The sequence below is a fragment of the Neoarius graeffei genome, chromosome 13 (genome assembly GCF_027579695.1).
Source record: "Neoarius graeffei isolate fNeoGra1 chromosome 13, fNeoGra1.pri, whole genome shotgun sequence".
In the NCBI taxonomy this organism is placed as follows: Eukaryota; Metazoa; Chordata; class Actinopteri; order Siluriformes; family Ariidae; genus Neoarius; species Neoarius graeffei.
The window spans coordinates 39,381,700-39,409,191 of NC_083581.1; the positions used below are offsets into that span (position 1 = coordinate 39,381,700).

Here is a 27,492-nt window from a genome sequence, read left to right on the forward strand (position 1 = left end):
CATTTCTTTTTTTTTACCATCGGGTCACAAAACATGTAATCTTTAATGAATGATATGTTAAAAGATTAATTTTCTGAGATGTAATAAAAACATATTTATATGCCAAAGTCAGAACGTAACAGAAGTGTTGTGGACATATATATTTTCAATTTTAACAATGTAGAATTACTTTTTGAAACATAGGAAGGTGATGTTTTAGCAAATATAATTAATAAACGTGTAGTAGAATAAACATACACATTCTTTCAATAAGATTAACATGGTATATAGCTAGATTGTAATTAATTTGTAACAGACGCGAGATGGACAATCGTAACAGAAGTAATGTAACAGACATCATTTTGGAACTCATAGGATTGACTTTGGCATATAAATATGTTTTTATTACATCTCAGAAAATTAAAGTTATCTTTTAACATATCATTCATTAAAGATTACATGTTTTGTGACCTGATGGTAAAAAAAGAAATGGTTTTAGGTGAATTTTTAAAAATAAGTTCATGTCTCCATTTCAGTACCCATAAGCGTGGAATCACTCATATACGCACACATATAGTGTATACATACAGGGCTCGAAATTCATAGATTTTTTTCACCAGCCAGCCGGACTAGTTACCTTCCAAAGTAACTTGCTAAAATTTGTTCATGTATGAACTTTACTTCTGTCAAAAATTACACAAAAGAGAGTAGTTACCATTGTTCATGACTAATGTGCATTTATTTCAAGACTCGAGTATTTTGATACTGTTGTTAAATACATAAATGAGAACAACACAGAGCACCATAATGTAATCCAAAAAACTGCCAGATGACTGACCCCTTACTAGTTCTTTTAGGAACCAATTCATCTGCTTCCACTTTTAATTTGTCGCTGAAATTGACAGAGCTTACATGGTAGCCTATGCAACAGCAGCGATTGCATGAACTGAGTCAGCGCTGTAAACCGAAACTAGAAAATTTTCCCGCAAGTTCCTTTCAGCACCTTGATATCGCCCGGGATTGGTTGGCGAGTGTGTGGCGTTATTGTTTTTTTACTCTTAGGCAACCTCTCACGTTACTGCCTGAGGGACAGGGAGAAAACCACCAGAAAATGTTTTAAACAAACGCAACAAACATGAAACAAATGCACGTTGGCAGATGACCATAAAATACTCGATAGTTACGATATAAAGGACCAAAAACCCCTATGGAGGAAAAAGCAAGGACCGTGACGTCGCCCAGTATGACGCAGCCGGGGCCCCACCCTGGAGCCAGGCCCGGGGTTGGGGCTCGTATGCGAGCACTTGGTGGCCGGGCCTTTGCCCATGGGGCCCGGCCGGGCCTTTGCCCATGGGGCCCGGCCGGGCTCAGCCCGAAGAGGTGACGTGGGCCCGACCTCCTGTGGGTTCACCACCCACAGAGGTAGCAGTAAGGTATTGGTGCAGTGTGGATTGGGTGGCAGTCGAAGGCAGGGGCCTCGACGACCTGATCCTCGGACACAGCGGCTGGCTGTTGGGACATGGAATGCAGGGTTTTTTCTAGAAAAATTTAGTATGAGGGCGCTCACCGTGGCGAGGGAGCGAAGCGGGGGGGGGAGATGGTACCGGTTGTCCCCCCCCCCGCCGTGCAAAGCCTTTGAAAAATGCTCCAATGGGACATTCTGAGGCTATCTGAGAGGGAAATTGTAACAAATTGTCTGTCAACATTGAAAAAGAAAGAAGTAATCTTCTTCTGCCCCGGACAGTCTTTGGCTTTCTTCCGCTTCGTGCCACGGGATGACATCTTTAAATGCCCAAGTGTCAACAAAAACAACTCGCGAACTACTTCTGTCAAAAGCTCCCGCACCGGTGGGTGAAGGGTCGTTCAGTCTCGAGAAATCTCGCTCTACAAGTCAGCTGACCTTGTATGTAACCCATGTCAAATCTCGTGAGAGCAGCCGCGACAAGTAAACAACTAAACAACATGGCGCCTCAGTCTGGAAAACGCCAATTCGGATTGTTTTTGCACCGTCTGGCGGTGTATCTACTATGATTGGAATATTTTTGGAGCAATTATATAACGTATTTGATGATCAGACACATTGTCACGTAGTGTTGCTGGGATGTTTTCATGGAGTCGGTAAGGGGGCGCACGCCAAGAGTAAGAGGGCGCAGCGCCCCTGTTCCCCCGTTTAGACGAAAGCCTGGAATGTCACTTCGCTGGGGGGGAAAGAGCCTGAGCTTGTGCGGGAGGTTGAGAGGTACCGGCTAGAGATAGTCGGGCTCACCTCCATGCACAGCTTGGGTTCTGGAACCCAGCTCCTCGAGAGGGGCTGGACTTTCCACTTCTCTGGAGTCGCCCGTGGTGAACGGCGGCGGGCTGGTGTGGGCTTGCTTATAGCTCCCCAGCTCAGCCGCCATGTGTTGGAGTTTACCCCAGTGAACGAGAGGGTCGCCTCTCTGCGCCTTCGGATTGGGGAGAGGGCTCTTGCTGCTGTTTGTGCCTACGGGCCAAATAGCAGTATAGAGTATCCGGCCTTCTTGGAGTCCCTGGGAGAGGTACTGAGGGGTGCTCAGACTGGGGACTCCATTGTGCTACTGGGGGACTTCAATGCTCACGTGGGCGATGACAGTGACACCTGGAGGGGCGTGGTTGGGAGGAACGGCCTCCCCGATCTGAACCCGAGCGGTGTTTTGTTATTGGACTTCCGTGCTAGTCACGGTTTGTCCATAACGAACACCATGTTCGAGCATAGGGATGTCCATAAGTGCACGTGGCACCAGGACACCTTAGGTTGGAGGTCGATGATGGACTTTGTAGTCGTTTCATCTGATCTCCGGCCCTATGTCTTGGACACTCGGGTGAAGAGAGGGGCTGAGCTGTCAACTGATCACCACCTGGTGGTGAGTTGGATCCGCTGGCGGAGGAGGAAGCTGGACAGACCTGGCAGGCCCAAACGTATGGTGAGGGTCTGCTGGGAACGTCTGGCCGAGCACTCTGTTGGGGAGGTCTTTAACTCCCACCTCCGGGAGAGCTTTTTCCAGCTTCCGAGGGAGGTGGGGGACATTGAGTCTGAGTGGACCATGTTCTCTACCTCCATTGTGGACGCAGCTGTTCGGAGCTGTGGCCACAAGGTCTCCGGTGCCTGTCGTGGCGGCAATCCCCGAACCCGGTGGTGGACACCGGAAGTAAGGGATGCCGTCAAGCTGAAGAAGGAGTCCTATCGGGCCATGTTGACCTCCGGGACTCCTGAGGCAGCTGACGGGTATCGGTAGACCAGGCGTGCTGCAGCTCGGGCAGTTGCGGAGGCAAAAACTCGGAACTGGGAGGAGTTCGGGGAGGCCATGGAGAAGGACTATTGGTCGGCCTCGAAGAAATTCTGGCAAACCGTCCGGCGCCTCAGGAGGGGGAAGCAGTACTCTGCCAACACTGTTTACAGTGCGGGTGGGGAGCTGTTGACCTCGACTGGGGACATTGTCGGGCGGTGGAAGGAATACTTCGAGGATCTCCTCAATCCCACCATCATGTCTTCCACTGAGGAGACCGAGGCTGATGACTCAGAGGTGGACTCGTCCATTACCCAAGCCGAAGTCACTGAGGTGGTTTGCAAGCTCCTCGGTGGCAAGGCACCGGGGGTGGATGAGATCCGCCCTGAGTATCTCAAGTCTCTGGATGTTGTGGGGCTGTCTTGGTTGACACGCCTCTGCAACATCGCGTGGCGGTCGGGGACAGTGCCTCTGGAGTGGCAGACTGGGGTGGTGGTCCCTCTTTTTAAGAAAGGGGACCGGAGAGTGTGCTCCAATTATTAGGGGAATCACACTTCTCAGCCTCCCAGGGAAAGTTTACTCCAGGGTACTGGAGAGGAGAATTCGACCAATAGTCGAACCTCGGATCCAGGAGGAACAATGCGGTTTTCGTCCTGGTCGCGGAACACTGGACCAGCTCTATACCCTTCATAGGGTGCTCGAGGGTTCATGGGAGTTTGCCCAACCAGTCCACATGTGCTTTGTGGATCTGGAGAAGGCATTCGACCGTGTGCCCCGTGGTATTCTGTGGGGGGTGCTTCGGGAGTATGGGGTTCGGGGCTCTTTGCTAAGGGCTGTCCGGTCCCTGTACGAACGGAGCAGGAGTCTGGTTCGCATTGCCGGCAGTAAGTCAGACCTGTTCCCAGTGCATGTTGGACTCCGGCAGGGCTGCCCTTTGTCACCGGTTCTGTTCATAATTTTTATGGACAGAATTTCTAGGCGCAGCCAGGGGCCGGAAGGAATCCTGTTTGGGAACCACAGGATTTCATCTCTGCTTTTTGTGGATGATGATGTCCTGTTGGCTTCTTCAAACCAGGACCTTCAGCATGCACTGGGGCGGTTTGCAGTCGAGTGTGAAGCGGCTGGGATGAGAATCAGCACCTCCAAGTCCGAGGCCATGGTTCTCGACCGGAAAAGGGTGGCTTGCTCTCTCCAGGTTGGTGGAGAAGTCCTGCCTCAAGTGGAGGAGTTTAAGTATCTCGGGATCTTGTCCCGATGGTCATGAACTTTGGGTAATGACAGAAAGAACAAGATCGCGGATACAAGCAGCCGAAATGAGTTTCCTTCGCAGGGTGGCTGGGCGCTCCCTTAGAGAGAGGGTGAGAAGTACAGTTACTCGGGAGGAGCTCGGAGTAGAGCCGCTGCTCCTCCACATCGAGAGGAATCAGCTGAGGTGGCTCGGGCATCTTTTTCGGATGCCTCCTGGACGCCTCCCTGGGGAGGTGTTCCAGGCATGTCCCCCCGGGAGGAGGCCCCGGGGAAGACCCAGGACACGCTGGAGGGACTATGTTTCTCGGCTGGCCTGGGAACGCCTCGGTGTTATTCCCGAGGAGCTGGCCGAGGTGTCTGGGGAAAGGGAAGTTTGGGCTTCCATGCTTAGACTGCTGCCTCCGCGACCCGGTCCCGGATAAGCGGAAGAAGACGAGACGAGTTACGATATAATAATTTTATGTATCTCACACAGAATTTTCGGAGATACACTACCGTTCAAAAGTTTGGGGTCACCCAGACAATTTTGTGTTTTCCATGAAAAGTCACACTTTTTTTTTTTTTACCACCATAAGTTGTAAAATGAATAGAAAATATAGTCAAGACATTTTTCTGGCCATTTTGAGCATTTAATCGACCCCACAAATGTGATGCTCCAGAAACTCAATCTGCTCAAAGGAAGGTCAGTTTTATAGCTTCTCTAAAGAGCTCAACTGTTTTCAGCTGTGCTAACATGATTGTACAAGGGTTTTCTAATCATCCATTAGCCTTCTGAGGCAGTGAGCAAACACATTGTACCATTAGAACACTGGAGTGAGAGTTGCTGGAAATGGGCCTCTATACACCTATGGAGATATTGCACCAAAAACCACACATTTGCAGCTAGAATAGTCATTTACCACATTAGCAATGTATAGAGTGTATTTCTGATTAGTTTAAAGTGATCTTCATTGAAAAGAACAGTGCTTTTCTTTCAAAAATAAGGAAATTTCAAAGTGACCCCAAACTTTTGAACAGTAGTGTATATCGAGTATATTCAATATATCGCACAGCCCTAGTCTGAATCTTCGCTTCATATATATTTTTTATTTTCAACTAGCCAGCCAGGCTGCCTAGTGACTGGAATTACCCGCCAAATGACCAATTAAGTCGCCTCAGGCGACCGGACCACCACGAATTTCGAGCCCTGATATATATGTGTGTGTGTGTGTGTATACACACATTTATTTATTTGCATTATTTATGCAAATTAGGTGTCTTCTAATTTAAATATTCATACATAATGTTTGTATACTTCATAAAGCTAAAGTTCTTAAAGCCTAGTAATTCTCTTATTAAGGTCTCTGGTTAATATTATGTTTTGCTTTGTGAACAAAAGGAAAAAGTGAGATAAATAATCAAATTTCTGTAGCATTTAATAACCTTAGTGTGTTTCTGGATGTATTTGATCATTTATGACTTTGATAACTCACTTGGGTACAGATCACATTGCTGAAACATCCTGTAACATTAGTTCATGATATTATTACTTGTTCATAATATTGTGGATTTGTCATAGAAAGTGCTCCTGAAATACCTTCTCATTACCTGCTATTCCTACATGCTATTCCGATCCTCAGTTAGGCTTTAACACTCTCTGACTTGCAGACGACAGTTTCTTTGGACGTGAAAATGAACACAGCCTGTTGTTAAACTTTGAAAACCATAAACACAAGCTGTGTTGTTGGAAAAAAAGACTTAGAAGTGACCTTCAGAATGGCTTTAATGTCTTAAATAGTAGAACAGTGATTTAAATGCAAATATCAGCCTCATCATCATGGACAAATTAAGCTGTGAGCACTAGTTATGTGTCATTTGTGAACAAGTCAGTCCTTTTAGGTGAACATTGAGAGTCAATTCACATAATTGAGCTGTGTTTTTGGTGTATATAGATGATGCTGTCGCTTTTGCAGAGTTAGGGCCTCTGTATGCTCTTGCGACAAGGCTTTCGCAGATAGCTTTTCGCAGACAGTTGTAAGTTATCGTTGAGTGGGGAGTAATAGGCGTGCGCGATGTTATTCACCGCCACAACGCAAGGGGGCGCAAAGTCGCGAAATCGCTAGGAGTAGTTGGTGGGTGTGGTTAGTGGAGTGTTTATCCTCTGGTTACTTATAATGACTAGAACTGGAGTCGTATAGATGTACGTACTTCCTCGATCAACCGCTCTTCATGCTGCTCCATCTTCGCTCGTGTTTTTAAAAATGGCGGTCGTGAAAACAAACCAAACCGGGAAAGTAGGGAAGCGGAAGTGCGTGTACAGCTGATGTAGAGTGGACCAATCAGAGCCCTCTTGTCTGCGAGGCTTCTGCGGTGGTCACAATTTTTGGGAGGTGCGCACAGAGCGTCTGCGAAGGGGAGGGCTACGCAGACACCATCTGCGACGCCATCTGCGAGGACTGCGTTGTCAGCATAAATTGGCCTTTAGAGTTCAGGGAACAATTTCAGCCATAATTAGAGAAAGAACAAGAAGAAATTTCTGCAGTTTCTTTTGGGTGAATTTCATTGCATCTGTCTTCACTTAAGGAATTTGTTTGCTTGTAATTTTGGTGTACTGATGGATTTCTTTTTGGATGACCACGCAGGAATCAAGGACACTATTATCACAGACTGCAGAAAATCAGAAGTATGGAAGGTAAGTGTGTTTTTATAGTTTTAAACAGTGCATGTCTTCAACCTAGCAGGAATCAAGGACATGAAAATTAGCAATTATGCTAACTCCGGCAAATTTACATTATGTATTTTATACTATTGCTCATGAATGTGCACTTTCCCGGTCCATTAAACCAATAAGTAATAAACACTATTGGGTTTTAAGGGCAAAAAATATGATTTGGTTTATTAATTGGAAATTGTAAACAGTTCCCCCAGTCCACATGTACAAGTCGCACACCAGCAACTCAGATAAATGAATGTATAAACGCACCACTGTCTTTGAGGGGTTTGTTAATTGTATATAGAGAATAAAGTAGTGCATGAGCATCGACACTGAAACATGATGGTCAAACCAAGGGCTAAGGTTGAAGTTCAACAAGCTTGCTTACTTTGACTAAATGTTTGTTCCTCTGTGTGACACTGCCTGGATTGCCATTTCCTTTGGATGCGTGTTTGTGTTTTGAGTTACAAGTTTCAAATGTCTCATCGTATACTTGATGATAATGCAATATCATTACCAATAATGAAATTCTTACCCTGTGTGTGTGTGTGTGTGTGTGTGCGCTGTTCATGTAGATAATGATATTAGACAGCTTCACCACACGGCTCCTGTCGTCTTGCTGCAAAATGTCTGACCTGATGTCCGAGGGCATTACGAGTAAGTGCATGAAAGAAAAAATGCGTTAGAGATGCTCTCCTTTAATGGCAGCGCTGCTGAATTCTCAACTCTGCTTGGTTAGATGATGTAGAGTAGGTTTCATTTTTATACAGTACCAGTCAAAGGTTTGGACACACCTACTCATTCATAGGTTTTTCTTTATTTTGACTATTTTTTACATTGTAGCAGCACCGTCAATAACTGCTGGCAACTGGTGATTTTGCTGCCTATAAATGCTCCATCGCCAGCTACTTGCAGTGTTTTTTTTTTTTTTTTAACAAAAAATGCATTTTTCCTTGTATTTCTATGTGACATGCTTTGTTTTTATGTACTGAAAAAAGTGATTTTTTTTTTTTTTTTTTAGACAGCAAGAATCTTGCTTGTGTTATGACAGTGGCCATTGTTTATTAGTGTCCGTGTCAGTACTGTGTATGCGTTATCTAGCCAAGTGAGGTTTACGCTTCATAAAAGTGAAGTCTGCTTATTTGCATATTTTGTTGCCAGTAAAAATCACAGTTTGATTGATAGATCTTTATTGTCATTAATGAAGTACAAAGTTAAAGCTAGACGACCTTTTGATTTCATAAAATCGGTGAAATTTAGTTCCCTCGGAAATTTGATTATTGTGATTATATGTTTATTTCTCTAATATCTCAAAAAAAACCCTACCAAACAGGCCATTCTGTGGCTGAAAGTTACTTAATTTGAGGGGATTCCCGAGCAAATAATGTGCATGAAATCACTTGCTTCACGCAGTCAAGCAGACAGAGGAAGTCCGTGTATGCATGCGCAGGTTTACCTTCTTCTTTCGGGTTTTACAGCAGCTGGCATCCACGGTGTTGCATTACTGCCATCTACAGGTTTTATTCTGTGAACTTTTATTGCATATTCCAGCACATGCTGTACAGCTTGACTATTCATTTAACTCACTGCATATATTCTCTTCTTGTCACACATTCATGTCATGACTCTTCTTCATCTTCATCCTGTGACCTATGTTTGCGTATTCCGGGACATACTGTACAGCTTGGTCTTCTATGTTGTTCTGTCTTAACTGTTCTAGCACCGATCACCAAAGCAAATTCTTTATATGTGAGAACAGACTTGGCAATAAACTCGATTCTGATATTACCCACTTAATTCACGAGATCAAGAAGAACATTTTCTTTACTCTGAGATGCAAAATGTTGCATTCTGGATCACTCAGAATGCACTACTTTACATCCATATTTTAAAAATTTTACAGGGGAGGACCCCCAGACCCCATGCCTTTCTTTTGCATTGCGGTGCCGGCATACGCTTTGAGTCTGCCTACTAGTCTTTTTCAAATGCCGGCTACTCCCAAAGTTATTGACGGGGCTGTTGTTGAACAATACTGAAGACATGACAATTATGAAACAACATGTATGGAATTATGTGGTAAACAAAAAAGTGTTAAAAAAAGTTTCGTATTTTAGATTCTTCAAAATAGTCATCGTTTACCTTGAATGATGCTTTACACACTATTAGCATCATTTTAACCAGCTTCATGAGGTCGTCACCTGGAATGCTTTTCAATTAACAGGTGCCTCATCAAAAGTTAATTAGTGCAATTTTTCCCTTAATGCATTTGAGATCAAACACTAAATAATAAAAATACAGTAAATATCCCTATTCCACAACTGTAATAATCTATATTATAGTGGTGCTTGAAAGTTTGTGAACCCTTTAGAATTTTCTATATTTCTGCATAAATATGCCCAAAAACATCAAATTTTCACACAAGTCTTAAAAGTAGACAAAGAGAACCCAGTTAAACAAATGAGACAAAAATATTATACTTGGTCATTTATTTATTGAGGAAAATGATCCAATATTACATATCTGTGAGTGGCAAAAGTATGTGAACCTTTGCTTTCAGTATCTGGTGTGACCCCCTTGTGCAGCAATAACTGCAACTAAACGATTCTGGTCACTGTTGATCAGTCCTGCACACCGACTTGGAGGAATTTTAGCCCATTCCTCCGTACAGAACAGCTTCAACTCTGGGATGTTGGTGGGTTTCCTCACATGAACTGCTTGCTTCAGGTCCTTCAACAACATTTCCATTGGATTAAGGTCAGGACTTTGACTTGGCCATTCCAGAACATTAACTTTATTCTTCTTTAACCATTCTTTGGTAGAACGACTTGTGTGCTTAGGGTCGTTGTCTTGCTGCATGACCCACCTTCTCTTGAGATTCAGTTCATGGACAGATGTCCTGACATTTTCCTTTAGAATTCGCTGGTATAATTCAGAATTCATTGTTCCATCAATGATGGCAAGCCGTCCTGGCCCAGATGCAGCAAAACAGGCCCAAACCATGATACTACCACCACCATGTTTCACAGATGGGATAAGGTTCTTATGCTGGAATGCAGTATTTTCCTTTCTCCAAACATACTGTAATGCTTATCATTTAAACCAAAAAGTTCTACTTTGGTCTCATCCGCCCACAAAACATTTTTCCAGTAGCCTTCTGGCTTGTCCACGTGATCTTTAGCAAATTGCAGACGAGCAGCAATGTTCTTTTTGGAGAGCAGTGGCTTTCTCCTTGCAATCCTGCCGTGCACACCACTGTTGTTCAGTGTTCTCCTGATGGTGGACTCATGAACATTAACATTAGCCAATGTGAGAGAGGCCATCAGTTGCTTAGAAGTTATCATGGGGTCCTTTGTGACCTCGCCGACTATTACACACCTTGCTCTTGGAGTGATCTTTGTTGGTCGACCACTCCTGGGGAGGGTAGCAATGGTCTTGAATTTCCTCCATTTGTACACAATCTGTCTGACTGTGGATTGGTGGAGTCCAAACTCTTTAGAGATGGTTTTGTAACCTTTTCCAGCCTGATGAGCATCAACAACGCTTTTTCTGAGGCCCTCAGAAATCTCCTTTGTTCGTGCCATGATACACTTCCACAAACGTGTTGTGAAGATCAGACTTTGATAGATCCCTGTTCTTTAAATAAAACAGGGTGCCCACTCACACCTGATTGTCATCCCATTGATTGAAAACACCTGACTCTAATTTCACCTTCAAATTAACTGCTAATCCTAAAGGTTCACATACTTTTGCCACTCACAGATATGTAATATTGGATCATTTTCCTCAATAAATAAATGGCCAAGTATAATATTTTTGTCTCATTTGTTTAACTGGGTTCTCTTTATCGACTTTTAGGACTTGTGTGAAAATCTGATGACGTTTTAGGTCACGTTTATGCAGAAATATAGAAAATTCTAAAGGGTTAACAAACTTTCAAGCACCACTGTATGTCAAGAACTGCTCAACTAAGTAAAGAGAAATGACATTCATCAGTACTTTAAGACATGAAGTGACCTTTTAATTAATAAAAATAAAGAAAAACCACTGAATTAGGTGTGTCCAAACTTTTGACTGATACTGTTTATAATATTCTGTGTGCTAATGTGCTTTCCTTGAGTATTGACACACCTGCACCAAGGGACTTTGAACAATAAAGTTGCTTCCTGCATGCTTAGAAAATAAAGTACATTATTGTACCTTTAGGAGTATAATGGCTTGTTACTGGGGCAGTACCCTCGAAGGTAGTTATTTCTACCCTTTATATACTGCTTGGGACCATATATGTATCTTTTTGGCCCCAGAAAGGTACATACAGTTACCTTGAGGTCTAATAATGAGCTGTAGGGGGTATGTTAGTGTAGATTGTACCTTGGGGGACAGAAATGTACTCCTACTATACCCCCATTTCTAACACTGTGAGCATGTTTGGGTGTGTGACCCAGTGATAATGGCGTGTGTCCTGTTTGCAGTTGTGGAGGATTTGTTCAAAAGCAGAGAACCAGTCCTGGAGATGAAGGCTGTCTATTTCATGTCTCCTACTGCCAAGGTCTGTACGATACGCTCAGCTAATTAGTCTCGAAGGTTGTGCGTATATTCTATAAATACATACATATACAGTAGGCCTATTTTATCCTGTCTTTTTTTTTAAATAACTAATTACTTTCTGTGCTGTTGTCATGGTGTTTTTCCCTTTCCTAACAGTGTGTAGATGCATTCATAAACGACTTCAAGATAAAACCAAAGTACAAAGCTGCATACGTCTACTTTACTGACTGTAAGTGTTTATTGTATGTGGTACGATTCACCATGAAACCCACTTGAATGTAATGATCTGTAGTATTAAGTTGAGCTTGGTGTGTAATTGTAAGATTTGGATTGGAAGACATGACAATCCCTCAAATGAAAAATTAATCCCTGCATTCTTCAAAATTATTTTGTTTTTTCCTCTCTTGCCCACCTGCACACATTTTAAATGTAACCTTACAGGAAGTATCTGCTTTTGAAAACTGCTGCTGACTGCGTTTTTGTCACAATATAGCTCCCAAAGAAGGAATAAAATTCTCTTTAAATGTTAAAACTTTTCAGAAAAAAGTGCTTTTTAACTCCTGGCCTATCAGGTTGCAAGTTGTGAGTCAAGCAAGGAAAAAAAAACCCATAGAGCAGGGGTCATCAAACTACGGCCCGCGGGCCGACTCCGGCCCGCCACCCCCCTTTGACAGGCCCCCCAGCCCCTTTGCCCCCCACCACTTGAACCAGCCCTATGAGGCAATCCCCAAAAGTGGTCATGGCCTATTTTTTTAAATTGCTTTTTGGCAAATAATAACAACATGTCTGCATCTTGTATTTTGTTGATTTTACCAATTAAAATTGATATTTAGTTATAAAATGAACTATTCATATTTTCCGAATTTTCATCATATGCTCGCGATCAAGCGGTGACAGGCAGCGCATGCGCAGAGAACTGTCAGTGTTCAGGACAGCAAAATGGCTAGCGGTCAGCGAAAAGCTGACAGAGAGTGCAGAGTTTTTAAAGAACAGTGGACCACCGATTATTTTTTCGTTCAGTGTAAGGACCGTGCAGTTTGTCTTGTATGTAAAGAAAGTGTGTCGGTTTTCAAAGAATATAATCTGCGTCGTCACTACGAAACCCGCCACAAAGAGTATGCTAGTTTGCGAGGGCAAACAAGAGGAGACAGGATTCGGAGGATGAAATGCAGACTGGCTGCACAACAGAATGGATTCCTTCGCCAAACCCAGATCAACCAGGCTGCTGTCCGAGCTAGCTATAAGGTAGCTCACCTACTAGCTGCCCATGGAAAGCCGTTTACTGATGGGGACTTTGTTAAAGTATGCATGCTTGCTGTGGCCGAGGAGGCGTGTCCCGACAAGAAGGATGCGCTCAACACGGTGAGTCTCTCCGCACCTGCTATGACCAGGCGAACCGAAGATTTGGGGAACAACGTGTATGACCAGCTGAATGAGAGAGCGTCAGAATTCGAGTTTTTTGCTTTGGCCATGGATGAGAGCAATGACATGCAGGACACAGCACAACTGCTGTGATTTATTGCTCATATTATTATAATTTCACTTTTTTTTTTTAATGTATTTATTTTATAGGCCTATTTATTTGACCTTTATTAAGTGCTGCACACTATTATTATTATTATTATTATTATTATTAATATCAACAGGCCTACCTACAATTTATAATTTTCCACTCACCTTTGCCAGTGTCAATCACCTCAACTAGGCAGATGTTTCTTACCTTGACAGCTTTGATGTTATTTTTATTAGAAAATAAATAAATGGAATATCTGTGGTATTTCAAATTAAAACAAAATGTGAAGACTCGATTACTACTTTTGCAAACCACTAGTAAAGATAAACAAATATGTGCCAGGAATCAAGTGTTGATATAGTAGTGGGGATGGCTGTGCCAGGCTAGTAATCTCTATGACACAATGAGGCCTGCTGGTGGTCATATTTGTCTGGGTCATACAATTCTATGTTATATAGCTGACCCGACCCCGGCCCCCCATCACAGTCAGGAACGACAATGTGGCCCCCAGAGAAAAAAGTTTGGTAATCCCTGCCTTAGAGGATTGAAACAAACAAATCCTGGTTGAAAATGACTTGCTAGTGAGCAGATATCAATGAAGCCCTTTAAGACGAAACAACCTCCTCATTCACTCCTTGTTTCATTGACATTACTGATAATAATGAAATGTAATAAGAGCAAACTAAGCTAGCTGATACTAGCTAGAACTTGTAAGAGCCTTGTCATGGTTACCATGTGCTTGGTGCATGAGCCTTTTTAAAACAGAAGTTTGATACATCAACACAAAAATGTTTAACCTAGCACTTTTTCATCCTGGTTGCATTGCTGTTTGTTTTTTTTTTGAAGAGGGGGGTCCAATGATTGATTATTTCATTCAGTGTTTTCTCTCTTTTTTTTTTTAAAGATTGTCCAGATGACCTTTTCAACAAAATGAAACTGTTCTGTGCAAAGCACATCAAAGTGTGTAAAGAGATCAACATCTCCTTCCTTCCCTTAGAGGCTCAAGTAAGTGTTGTTTATGCATTGATCCATATCGCCGTTAACTCGCCAGCATATCACAGCAGGCTTTAAGACAATTTCCAAAGTTTACACTTGGCGGTTTCACTGTGACATAGTTTGGAATGGATAAAAAGTACCATGTTTGTTAACAACTAAAAATGTAATCGCTTGGAAATTATTGTGGAATAAGAGGAATAAAATACCTCCGGACATGCTGTTATAGGTAATGTTGTGTTTTATTCCTTACATACAATTGTCGTGGACTAATTTTGGCTATTTATACAGCGTGAACAGGGTTTGCTGAAATGTAAATGTTTGTAAAATGTTTCAGCTTGATAGCCAAGCACTAACATGCATTCATAGAGCTTCAGCTTTGTTTACATCAGGAAATTTTCCTTTCTCAGAATAAAACGAGCAGTTTGAGATCACAGCAAGGGTGGTGTTATGGAATGATGGCTTTGCAGCCAACACAAGAAATGGCTTGCATGCAGTAATTCCTTCATGCCACGTAATGCTGGAGTGTTTCTGAAAACTGATTGGGTAATGGGGAGTGTATCAGCTGGAGGAAATGGGACATGTATGCTAGTACAGGTTGTATTTGATTGTTTATCTAGACTCCATTTAATCTGATCTGCTTCCTGAGAGCACATGTTCAGTTGTTTAAGAGGATTCTTTGTACTACACTGCTTTTGTTGTGGGGTTTTTTTTCTTTTCAGTTTGAGCTGGTTATTTTGAGGTGTGTGTGTCTGTGTGTGCATGCACAGGTGTTTACTTGTGATAAACCTGAGGCCTTCAAAAGCATCTACAGCAATAACAGTCAGAATAAAGGGCTAACCCTAGAGAGCATCGCCGATCAAATCGTCAGTCTGTGTGCCACCCTGGATGAGTACCCTGGTGTTCGATACAGGAAGTGAGTGAAAACACAGGTTCACACACACCAGTAACATTAGTTATGAAGAAATAGCAGTTGAGACCATCAATTATGGCGTAGCTCGCTCCGGACCCATCTAGTCCAGAAGAAACGATCTAAAGTTGGCCACCTTGCACAATAAATGTTGCAAGCTGTATACACCATATATAGAAGCTATATACACTCTAGGAAAACCTACCCATTTGCCAGAAAGAATCCAAAACAGCGAGGAATTGACCAAGAAGTGGTGATTTTTGTTGAACTGCTCCTTAAAGGAACAGTCCACCGTATTTCCATAATGAAATATGCTCTTATCTGAATTGAGACGAGCTGCTCCGTACCTATCCGAGCTTTGCGCGACCTCCCAGTCAGTCAGACGCAGTCAGACGCACTGTCACTCCTGTTAGCAATGTAGCTAGGCTCAGTATGGCCAACGGTATTTTTTGGGGCTGTAGTTAGATGCGACCAAACTCTTCTGCGTTTTTCCTGTTTGCATAGGTTTATATGACCAGTGATATGAAACAAGTTCAGTTACACAAATTGAAACGTAGCAATTTTCTATGCTATGGAAAGTCCGCGCTATAATGACAGGCGTACTAACACCTTCTGCGCGCTTCGGCAGCGCATTGACATCTGAGCTCCGTATCAATGCGCTGCCGAAGCGCGCAGAAGGTGTTAGTACGCCTGTCATTATAGTGCGCACTTTCCATAGCATAGAAAATCGCTACGTTTCAATTTGTGTAACTGAACTTGTTTCATATCACTGGTCATATAAACCTATGTAAACAGGAAAAACGCGGAAGAGTTTGGTCGCATCTAACTACAGCCCCAAAAAATACCATTGGCCATACTGAGCCTAGCTACATTGCTAACAGGAGTGACAGCGCGTCTGACTGACTGGGAGGTCGCGCAAAGCTCGGACAGGTACGGAGCAGCTCGTCTCAATTCAGATAAGAGCATATTTCATTATGGAAATACGGTGGACTGTTCCTTTAAGGCTTAATTAGTCCATAACTTCATTAATAATTGTAATTAAGCAAATCTGGGTAGAAGTTATATGCACCCTAGGTACTCCTACCTCAGGGCTCGAAATTCATATTTTTTTTCACCAGCCAGCCGGACTAGTTACCTTCCAAAGTAACTAGCCAAACAGAAAATCAACTCGCCAAAATTTGTTCATGTATGAATTTTACTTCTGTCAAAAATAACACAAAAGAGAGTAGTTACCATTGTTCATGACTACTGTGCATTAATTTCAAGACCCGAGTATTTTGATGCTGCTGTTCTGTTTGTTTTTTTAATTTGCACACTTTACAAACTGGCATTTGCTGTTACATGTCCTCCTCGCGATATCCAAAAAACTGCCAGATGACTGACCCCTTACTAGTTCTTTTAGGAACCAATTCGTCCGCTTCCACTTTTAATTTGTCGCTGAAATTGACAGAGCTTACACGGTAGTCGATGCAACACCAGCGATTGCACGAACTGAGTCAGCGCTGTAAACCGAAACTAGGAAATCTTTCCGCAAGCAGTGTTGCCAGATACTGCTGACGTTTTCCATCCCAAAATATGTTCAAAACCCGCCAAAATGCACTTAAAACCGCCCAATCTGGCAACACTGCCCGTAAGTTCCTTTCAGCACCTAGATGTCGCCCGGGATTGGTTGGCGAGTGCGTGACGTTATTGTTTTTTTACCCTTAGGCAGCCTCTCGCGTTACTGCCTGAGGGACAGGGAGAAAACCACCGGAAAATGTTTTAAACAAACACGAAACAAACGCAAGTCGGCAGATGACCCTAAAATACTCGATAGTTCCGATGATATAATTTTATGTATCCCCCACAGAATTTTCGGAGATATATCGAGTATATTCGATACATCGCACAGCCCTAGTCTGAATCTTCGCTTCATATATATTTTTTATTTTCAACTAGCCAGCCGGGCTGGCTAGTGACAGGAATTACCTGCCAAATGACAAATTAAGTCGCCTCGGGCGAACGGACCACTGCGAATTTCGAGCCCTGCTATCTTCATGCCAAAAAGAATAAAAATTGGTGAAGATTTGAGGGAGAAGTGATTTGTGTGGAAACTGCTCATTAGGGCTTACTTACTCCATATCTTCACTATTAATTGCAATTATGCAAATTTGGGCAGAAATGGCAGACCCACCTTCCTGCCAAAAAGAAGAAAAATTGGTGAAGAACTGATAGAGAAGTGATTTTCATGAAATGTGGACAACAGACAACACATGATGTCATAAGCTCATCGCCTGTCAGCCAGATGAGCTAATAACATCGATAAGTCCCTTGTTGGTGGTTTGGGGCGGAGCTAATTTACGGGTCGGAAAAATATACTCTGAGGCCTCAAACGACAAAAAAAGACATCAGTTGCATGGCAGTGTTGGAGAATTGTTTTTGTTTGTTTGTTTATTAATTTTTATATTATTGTGTATCTATGTACTGTACACTTTAAACACTACAAACTTTCTTGCTTGACTTTTGGCTGGCCATGCAATTGATCTGGCTGCTGTGGTCCTGGGCAAACACTTTTTGTTTCACTGTGCATTGCACTGGGGAGAGCAGGGAGACTTGGGATGGGGGAGACTTGAGACAGTTTGTATTCCCATTTCAACCAATCAGCTTTTAGATTACATCAGAAGTTAGGTGCTGCCCCTTAGTATAACCTACTTCCTTTGGAGCCACGAAGCTGGACACTGCAACAAGATATTTGCAGTTAAATATTTTTGTCAACCAAAACTTGTATTTTCTATTTCACCTCCACCTCCATTCTATGGTGTAATGTACGCTGGTGAATTGGGGATTTGTTGAGAATTAAAGTATGTAGCCTGGAGTTACCAGATATCTCATCTCATTATCTCTAGCCGCTTTATCCTGTCCTACAGGGTCGCAGGCAAGCTGGAGCGTATCCCAGCTGACTACGGGCGAAAGGCGGGGTACACCCTGGACAAGTCGCCAGGTCATCACAGGGCTAACACATAGACACAGACAACCATTCACACTCACATTCACACCTACGGTCAATTCAGAGTCACCAGTTAACCTAACCTGCATGTCTTTGGACTGTGGGGGAAACCGGAGCACCCGGAGGAAACCCACGCGGACACGGGGAGAACATGCAAACTCCACACAGAAAGGCCCTCGCCGACCACAGGGCTCGAACCCAGGACCTTCTTGCTGTGAGGCGACGCCGCTAACCACTACACCACCGTGCCGCCCCGAGTTACCAGATATAATATTATTTATTAAACTTAAGTTCTGGGGGATAAACATTTTAAGGATTATTATTATTATTTTTTTTTTCAAAATGATCAGATGGGGATAGTTGGGACAGTTCCACTACGTTCACACTGCAGGCTGAAGTGACTCAAATCCGATTTTTTTCGCCCATATGTGACCTGTATCCGATCTTTTATTGACAATATGAACGACACAGATCCGATTTTTTTCAAATCCGACCCAGGCCGTTTGGATATGTGGTCCTAATTCCGATTCCTATCCGCTCTTTTCATATGCGACTTCAGTCTGAACCGCCAGGTCGCATTCATCCGACTTACACGTCATCAACAAGCCACAAACGTCACTATTCTGCGCTGAAGTAGGCGGCGGGTCTCTCAAAAAAAGTTACAACATGGCTTTGATGTTCCTTTGAACGGAGGTTGCAGTCACTACCCTGCAGAACGCCTGAGCCAAAACCCTTGCCCTCTTCCTTCTCAACCTCCTCCTTAACATCAGGCTATTGTGCATGTTCTGGCTCCGTCTCAACAACAACTGCATCATCGCCAGGTACTCCATGCTGGCTACTGTCATACACAGGAAACTTTAGGTTACTTCCGTAAACACTGGCCATGCTCACTGCGTGTGACGTCGTCGTATCCTGCAATGCGCATGCGGAACACTTTTAGGTCGCTTTTCGTTCATACTGAGGATCACATACAAGTCGCATATATTTGTTAATGTGAACGACCTCACAAAAAAATCGGATTTCACAAAAAAATCGGAATTGAGCATTAAGCCTTGCAGTGTGAACGTAGTGTCTATCATTTTTTTTGTGTGGTTTACAAATATAAAATTGTTTCAGATATTTGTTAAAAATGTGGACTTGTACCTGCATGAGGATTAAGCTTATTTCATTCCTTCTTGATAATGGAACTGTTTTGTCTCGTCAGGTTTTGGGTAAACTGACATTTTTCTATCATTGTACCAGCATTGTGTGTTCATACAGTTCATATGTTACACGTTTTGATGATAAATAAAAATTAAACATGTCGGCCGAGGCATTTTATTTTTGTTCCATGTCTCCCCACGAAAACTGACAGAAAAAGTGAAACTTGAAGGCCAGTATATGTGAGAAGCTAATGTTGTGGTAAGAGAGTATAATAGATATTCTCTAATGCAATATGAATGTGACGCAACCTGCAAAGGATTTCACACTTGTCCCAAGTCTCCCCGCTCTCTTTCCCCATATGGTTGAAATGTCAAGAAAGCTACTTGATGTGACTTATTCTGTCTAGAAGCCTTTAAGATGTAGTATGTAGTAGTACCTTATATACTGCATGTTTCATTTGGCAAACGATAATATTATGTGGTATTTTTGTGTAGGGAATCAGTGGTGGATTATGCTAAATTGCTGGCTGAGCTAGTGGACAAAAAACTAGCGCAACATTATGAGCTGGATGACGGCAACAAGAAGAAGGTGGCCTTTATTTCTCTCCAACATAATCCTCCCTCGCACTTACTGTTTGTTAATGTCGCTTTCTCATTTAACCATCTGTAATCTTTGCACTTTAGGAAAAGACCCAAGCTCAACTAATCATTGTCAACCGTGGGTTTGATCCTGTAAGTCCGATACTACATGAGCTGACCTATCAGGCCATGGCTTATGACCTCATACCCATCAACAATGACACCTACAGGTAAAGCTTTCTGTTTCATTTTATATGCCTCTACTCTGAGATATACACAATCAATTGGTCAGTCACACAATGAGCGAGTCATTTGATTGGTTGGTTAGTCATCCAGATGGTCAGTCAGTCGGTTGGTCATTTTGTCAGGCGTTTGGTTGGTCGGTCACATCAGTGAAACATATCCGAGTTGAACTGTGGTTTGTGTGTCAGGTACAAAGGGAAGGACGGATCAGAGAAGGAAGCCTTACTGAACGAAAATGATGAGCTATGGATAAGACTGCGACACATGCACATCGCCGAGGTCACCGCGTAAGTAACTATACTCAAACTTGTATGATTAAAATTCATTAGGTTTACAATGCTTCAGAAGTGTTTTTTCAATAATATACCAAAAACATTAACATTCTGTACTTAATAGCCTCAATGTGTAAATCATCAAATGAGAAGGGCTGGATTTTATTACATGGTTTTAATCATAAATTACCTAATGTTAGCTTGAGCTTCAAAAAGAGAGATAGCTATCAACTATCATCTCATCTTGTTATCTCTAGCCGCTTTATCCTGTTCTACAGGGTCGCAGGCAAGCTGGAGCCTATCCCAGCTGACTACGGGCGAAAGGCGGGGTACACCCTGGACAAGTCGCCAGGTCATCACAGGGCCGACACATAGACACAGACAACCATTCACACTCACATTCACACCTACGGTCAATTTAGAGTCACCAGTTAACCTAACCTGCATGTCTTTGGACTGTGGGGGAAACCGGAGCACCCGGAGGAAACCCACGCGGACACGGGGAGAACATGCAAACTCCGCACAGAAAGGCCCTCGCTGGCCACGGGGCTCGAACCCGGACCTTCTTGCTGTGAGGCGACAGCGCTAACCACTACACCACCGTGCCGCCGCAACTATAATTATTTTGCCAAATGATCTGAATAATACTTATTAATTATTTTTTGGTATAATTTAGGCAAATTCCCAAACTGGTGAAAGAGCTCTCTGCTAACAAGAAGCAGCCTGATGGGAAGGTGCGTACTTGTTCTGGTTCAGGATCCCATTCAGGTTTAGATGCTCTCTGCCCTGTGTACCATTTCAGACTTTTGTGTGCTTTTGTTCCCAACTTCAGATTTCGATTGGAGGATTAGCCCAGCTCATGAAGCAGATGCCCTCATTCCGTAAACATGTCGCTCAGGTACATGACACCTGATTCCTGGCCCTGTCTCTGGGGACCGGTGTCCTAATATTTGCATGACACGCTCCTGGTTTCGCAGTCCGCTTCCTGGAAGGTTTCCTTTCACTGCTGAGATGTGATCTGTGGAATCAGTGCCATGCCCCAACCTCAAGCCACTTCATCCAAATTCTCTACTTAATAAACTCTGATGTTTGCAGAGTATAGCGCTGTGTGAAATGCTTCACTTTGTGCACTTTTAGTGTAAGTAATGTGTTCACTGTTGGACTAAAGAGTGGACCACCAGACACTTATTGCACGTGGTAGTCGCAGTTTGTGCAGTGCAGCTGAAAAGGACAAGCCACTTGAGGACACTGTGATGTATAGTTCACTAAACTTTAAAATGGCTGCTTTTACCCGAGTTCTGGTGCAGTTCAGTGGCGTTGAGGTACCTTACAAAAAGCACTAGCCTCATCCTCAAGTACACAATGTGTAATATACAGTTTAGTACACAGTTATGTTTTTTCCATTTTTATGAGTGACGCATTTACAGCTACATTTGGTGAAATTGTGTAAGTTGTCCTGACCCTTTTTATTCCTCTTCTCAGAAAACAGTTCATCTCTCTCTAGCAGAGGATTGCATGAACAAGTTTCAGAGCTCAGTGGAGAAGCTGTGCAAAGCAGAGCAGGTACAGCTGAAATACTGGTATTGGAAAAGTATGCCTATCTATCTAGCTGGCTATAAGTTAGTACTACTGCAGAGAAACAAACTTCAGCTGTTGCAAAGAAAGAAAATCATTGAAAGGCCTATGGATTAAAAATGACAGAATAAATCTTGATGATTTAAGAAGTTATTTATTTATTTTAGCTGCTGTTTTGTATTTCAAGAGCAGATTAAATTGTAAGGCCCTGACAATAAGGGATTGTTGACACTGGTGTATGGATAACAGCAAAAAAAGGGCTGTGATTTCCGATAACCAATCTTATCAGCCAACACTCACCCCTCGAAAAAAAAAAAAGACAAATGTGTCTTCATTCAAACAGAAATGTATTAAAGTATTGTGAATAGTATAAAAATACTCAAGCTGGCCTAAATGTACATGGAAAAAAGAACATTTTGAAGAATGTATACTACCGTTCAAAAGTTTGGGGTCACTTTGAAATTTCCTTATTTTTGAAAGAAAAGCACTGTTCTTTTCAATGAAGATCACTTTAAACTAGTGCTGTCAAGCAATTAAAATATTGAATCGCGATTAATGTCGCGACTGTCATAGTTAACTCGCAATTAATCGCAATTTAATCGCACATTTTTGTCACATGAAAAACCATTGTAATTCTCTTATCAGCATAAAAAAGTGAATGGGCTTGCTTTGTACCAATGTGTTTATTTTTTTTATTTTTTTATTTATTTATTTTTTTTTATTGCAAAGCATAACATGTCTTGTCACAGCCACTGCAGAGTCGGGCTGGAGCCGCCGATGGGAAAACGAAACCTAAGCCGAGCACCGTGGCTCTTCGTCCCGAGGCGCGGGGCTAGCGCGCCCTGCCCACGCTGGTTCTTTGGGGGGAGGGCAGAGGACTCTGGCTGTGCGGGGCGTGGCATTACAGTCTAGCTGCTATCGTTTTTCTAAGCAAAGTCTCTGTTCCAAGTTCCTGGCAGTTTCAAAAGCTTATGAAAAACCTACATCATGTCACAGAGCGTTAATCTCGCAATAAAAAAATTATCGCCGTTAAAATTGAGTCAAGTTAACGCGATAATAACGCGACATTTTTGACAGCACTACTTTAAACTAATCAGAAATCCACTCTATACATTGCTAATGTGGTAAATGACTATTCTCGCTGCAAATGTCTGGTTTTTGGTGCAATATCTCCATAGGTGTATAGAGGCCCATTTCCAGCAACTCTCACTCCAGTGTTCTAATGGTACAATGTGTTTGCTCATTGCCTCAGAAGGCTAATGGATGATTAGAAAACCCTTGTACAATCATGTTAGCACAGCTGAAAACAGTTGAGCTCTTTAGAGAAGCTATAAAACTGACCTTCCTTTGAGCAGATTGAGTTTCTGGAGCATCACATTTGTGGGGTCGATTAAATGCTCAAAATGGCCAGAAAAATGTCTTGACTATATTTTCTATTCATTTTACAACTTATGGTGGGAAATAAAAGTGTGACTTTTCATGGAAAACACAAAATTGTCTGGGTGACCCCAAACTTTTGAACGGTAGTGTACATGACAGAATTACATTACTTAGGCTTATTATACATAACTAAATGTTTCCAGATGAATAGTTATGTTTTCAAGGTATGACCTACTTAATTAATAAACAATTAGAAGAGTTGTTGAATCGATCTTCATCACTCAAATATAGCATATATGCAATTTTGATATAACTATGAAACACGAGGATACGTTATTCGTTTATTTATATAGGAACTGTACAAAAATAATTTCACATAAAACTAAAAAACATGATCTGGACATATGCCATTAATTTGTGTATGACGGAAATTGACATTTTAAAATAGCTGAATACCTTCATCCGTTTGACACGTGTTGCTACTCTGTACGACTCGCGTGTGTTGCCAGAAGTGGAGTTGTAGTGTTCTCTCTGCTGGACAAACTATGCAATAACAACACTCGTACTTCGTGCTTGAAGGATCCATCTTCTGTCAGTGTGATTCTTCGTTAATTGTCGTTTATCGTGCGTTATATATGCAGATACAGATTTATTGATGGTTAGCGCATATCGGCCTATAATATCAGCACGTTGATTTATCAGTCGGGCTGTATTAAATTATACAGGATTGTGGGATAGCAGGTGGTGAGAAGCTGAGCAGCGAACAAAAAGATTCAGCAAATTATAAGTGCCAACCATGTCGTGCGGACCCATCGGGGCAAACAGCTGCTGCCAATAATTCAGTAATTAAAGTTAGTTCTGTCTTCTATATATGTCATATAACCCCCAAAAAACACACGGTTAGTTATAGCAGAGATGCCATCTTTTATGTTTAAGCGGTACCCCTTGTTTTACTGATCCAGGAGACATTTTTCCCATGCCTGTCCCTTGTCCACCTCCAAAAGCACCTACAATAGGTATGTGAGCATCAGAACTGGACCATGAAACAATAGAAGGAAGTGGCTTGGTCTAATGAAACACGTTTTCCTTTACATCATGTGGATGGCTGGGTGCATGCATATCACTCTCCTGGGGAAGAGATGGCACCAGGATGCACTGTGGGAAGAAAGCAAGCTGGCAGAGGCAGTATGTTGCTCTGGGAAATGCTCTGCTGAGAAACCTTGGGTCCTGGCATTCATGTGGATGTTATTTCGATGCATGCCACCTATCAAAGCATTGTTGCAGACCAAGTATACCCTTTCATGGCCATGGTATTCCCTAATGGCAGTGGCCTCTTTCGGCAGGATAATGCGCTCTGCTACACTGCAAAAAATGATTGGCGAAGAACATGAGAAAGAGTTCAAGTTGTTGACTTGACCTTCAAACTCAATCCAGTTAAGCATCTGTGGGATGCGCTGGACAAACAAGTCAGGTCCATGGAGGCCCCACCTTGCAACTGCTGCTAGAGTCTTGGTCCCAGATACCACAGTATACGTTCAGAGGTCTTATGGAGTCCATGCCTCAATGGGTCAGAGCTGTTTTGGTGGCACAAGAGGGACCTGCACAATATTAGGCAGGCGATTTTAATATTATGCTTGATCTCTGTGTGTGTACAACTCCGATTCCAAAGAAGTTGGGATGCTGTGTAAAATGTGAATGCAGTTTGCAAATCCTTTTGGACCTGTATTCAATTGAATACACTGCAAAGACTAGGTATTTTAATATTCAAACTGATGAATTTTATTGTTTTTGGAAATATGCACTCTCTCTCTAAATTTGATACCTGCAATACGTACCAAAAAGCTTTTTATTTATTTTATTTTTTTTAAACCACCGTTACATGACCTTTTCTTTTAACAACACTGTGTTTGCGAACTGAGGACACAAATTGTTGAAGTTTTAAATGTGAAATTCTTTCCCATGCTTGCTTGATATAGGACTGCAGCTGCTCAACAGTCCGAAGTCTCCGTTGTATTTTACACTTCATTTTGCACCACACATTTTCAGTGGGAGGCAGGCAGGTCAGTTTAGCACCTGCACTCTTACTATGAAGCCATGCTGTTGTAACACGTGCAGAATGTGGCTTGGCATACGGCGTTTGCCAACAGGTACGTACAGATTTTGCAGCAACACATGCTGTCATCATTTGGATGGCAGCATGTGTTGCTCCAAAACTTATCTGTACCTGTTAGCATTAATGGTGCCTTCACAGATGTGCAAGTTACCCCTGCCATGGGCACTAACGCATCCCATACTAACACATCCCATACCAACACAGATGCTGGCTTTTTAACTTCTGGATGGTCCTTTTCCTCTTTAGCACAGAGGATAGGCCAGCCATGATTTCCAAAAACAATTTGAAATGTGGACTTATTGGACCACAGCACACTTTTCCATGTCTCAGATGAGCTTGGGCTCAGAGAATTCTGTGACATTTCTGGATGTTGATTGTAGTTGAAATGTTCTTAAACTGCTGGACTATTTGCCCATGCAGTTTTTCACAAAGCGGTGAACCTGACCCTATCCTTGCTTGTGAGCAATTGACCCTTTCCAGAACCAGGCTTCAAATTCAGAATGAGTATATATTTACAAAAAAACAAATTATCACCATTGTATATCTTGTCTTTTTATTGTATTCAATTGTATATAGGTCAAAGGATTTGCAAATCATTGCATTCTGTTTTTATTTGTTTTACACAGCGTCCCAATTTTTTTTTTTTTTTTTTTGGGGGGGGGGGATGTGTGTGTGAGTGCGAGAGAGAAAGTATTTTATATTCCTGTGTCCATAGACAGGTTGCTTAGTGTGCTTTTGTTCAGTGTCACCTTTTAAAGCTAAATGGCTTTTGAGTTCATAAAATCAGTGAAATTTAGTTCCCTCTGAAATGTGGTCATTGTGATATGTTTATTTCTGTAATATCTTTTTAAAAAAAAAACGGGCCATTCTGTGGCTGGGAAGTTATTTAATTTGAGGGGATTCCCGAGCAAATAATGTGCATGAAATCGCATGCTTCGTGCAGTCAAGCAGACAGAGGAAGTCTGTGTGCACATGCGGAGGTTTACCTTTCGTTGTCGTCTTTTTCTTTTGGGTTTTACGGCAGCTGGCATCCACAGTGTTGCCATCTACAGGTTTACCTTGACCGTGCACTGACAGTTACATCATTCTGTTGCTAAACGAACAGATGATCACACAGAGGTGCTCGCTGACTGCCGATATTTATTAGTTTGAGCCTGCGTTTCCTTTCCTTTGCAACATAACGTCTTTTCTCCTCGCTTTCCGTTACTGTAGTCTGTCTTTCACGTTTCATTCGCATCCTCAGTTTTCCTCTCCTGTTTCAAATTTGTATCCCACAATGCCTTGCGTCATGGTGAAGCAAGAAAAAATAGCAGAGAATTTAGGGCCACATGGCCCTAAATTCATTAATTGTTCTATTTAAAAAAAAAAAAAACTAACATTGGAAGTCTGTGATTCGAATTCAGTAGCTTTTGATCCAGTAAACAAAAATAATTGGGTCTCGGGGAAAATTCTTTATATGATCTAAACTTGAGGTATCTGAAAGGCAGTACTGTATAGCTTTAATATATTCTTTTGCCAGCAGTATTTTCTGTCGTTTTTGTGTCCGATTTGAATAGACAGTACTTTTCTTGCTGCGAGTGTGATAAGGACCCAGTCTAATAAACATTTTTAAAGGAATCCAGTCATACTAAATCCTCCAGTTGAGTTAGTCCAAGTTTGTTCTCACCATACGTTTGTGTCTGTAGGACCTTGCTGTTGGTTCTGATGTAGAAGGTCAGAAGGTGAAGGACCCCATGAGGACGCTGCTGCCCATTCTGCTGCACCCCCACAGCACCCATGATAAGATCCGTGCTGTGCTGCTCTACATCTTCAGCCTCAGCGGTGTGTCGTCTTGCCCTAAACACTGTATTCTTACTCTTAAATTACCGCTTTCCACCCAACACAAAAAGAAAGCTAGTGTTTCTTGTCTGAATATTTAAAGTTTTAGACAGCTTTTACACTTTACAAATGGCCAAAACTGTTTATCAGTTTTAAAAAGAAACAAAACAGCTCGAATGTAAAAGTGATGTCGCTTTTCAAAGTCAGAGCTTTTGAGAACATCTATCTATCTATCTATCTATCTATCTATCTATCTATC

The 27,492-nt window shown here is 42.4% G+C and overlaps 1 protein-coding gene across 1 annotated transcript in view; it reads left to right on the forward strand.

Moving 5' to 3' along the window:
• stxbp3 (syntaxin binding protein 3) overlaps positions 1-27,492 on the forward strand; it is a 39,954-nt gene that overhangs the window by 995 nt on the left and 11,467 nt on the right. The window contains exons 2-14 of the mRNA XM_060937702.1: positions 7,094-7,143; positions 7,740-7,821; positions 11,634-11,710; positions 11,866-11,938; positions 14,127-14,227; positions 14,986-15,131; positions 19,749-19,842; positions 19,938-20,062; positions 20,264-20,362; positions 21,024-21,081; positions 21,180-21,245; positions 21,830-21,910; positions 27,101-27,236. Coding sequence (XP_060793685.1) covers positions 7,094-7,143; positions 7,740-7,821; positions 11,634-11,710; positions 11,866-11,938; positions 14,127-14,227; positions 14,986-15,131; positions 19,749-19,842; positions 19,938-20,062; positions 20,264-20,362; positions 21,024-21,081; positions 21,180-21,245; positions 21,830-21,910; positions 27,101-27,236 — 1,188 coding nt within the window. The remainder of the gene's footprint in view (positions 1-7,093; positions 7,144-7,739; positions 7,822-11,633; positions 11,711-11,865; positions 11,939-14,126; positions 14,228-14,985; positions 15,132-19,748; positions 19,843-19,937; positions 20,063-20,263; positions 20,363-21,023; positions 21,082-21,179; positions 21,246-21,829; positions 21,911-27,100; positions 27,237-27,492) is intronic.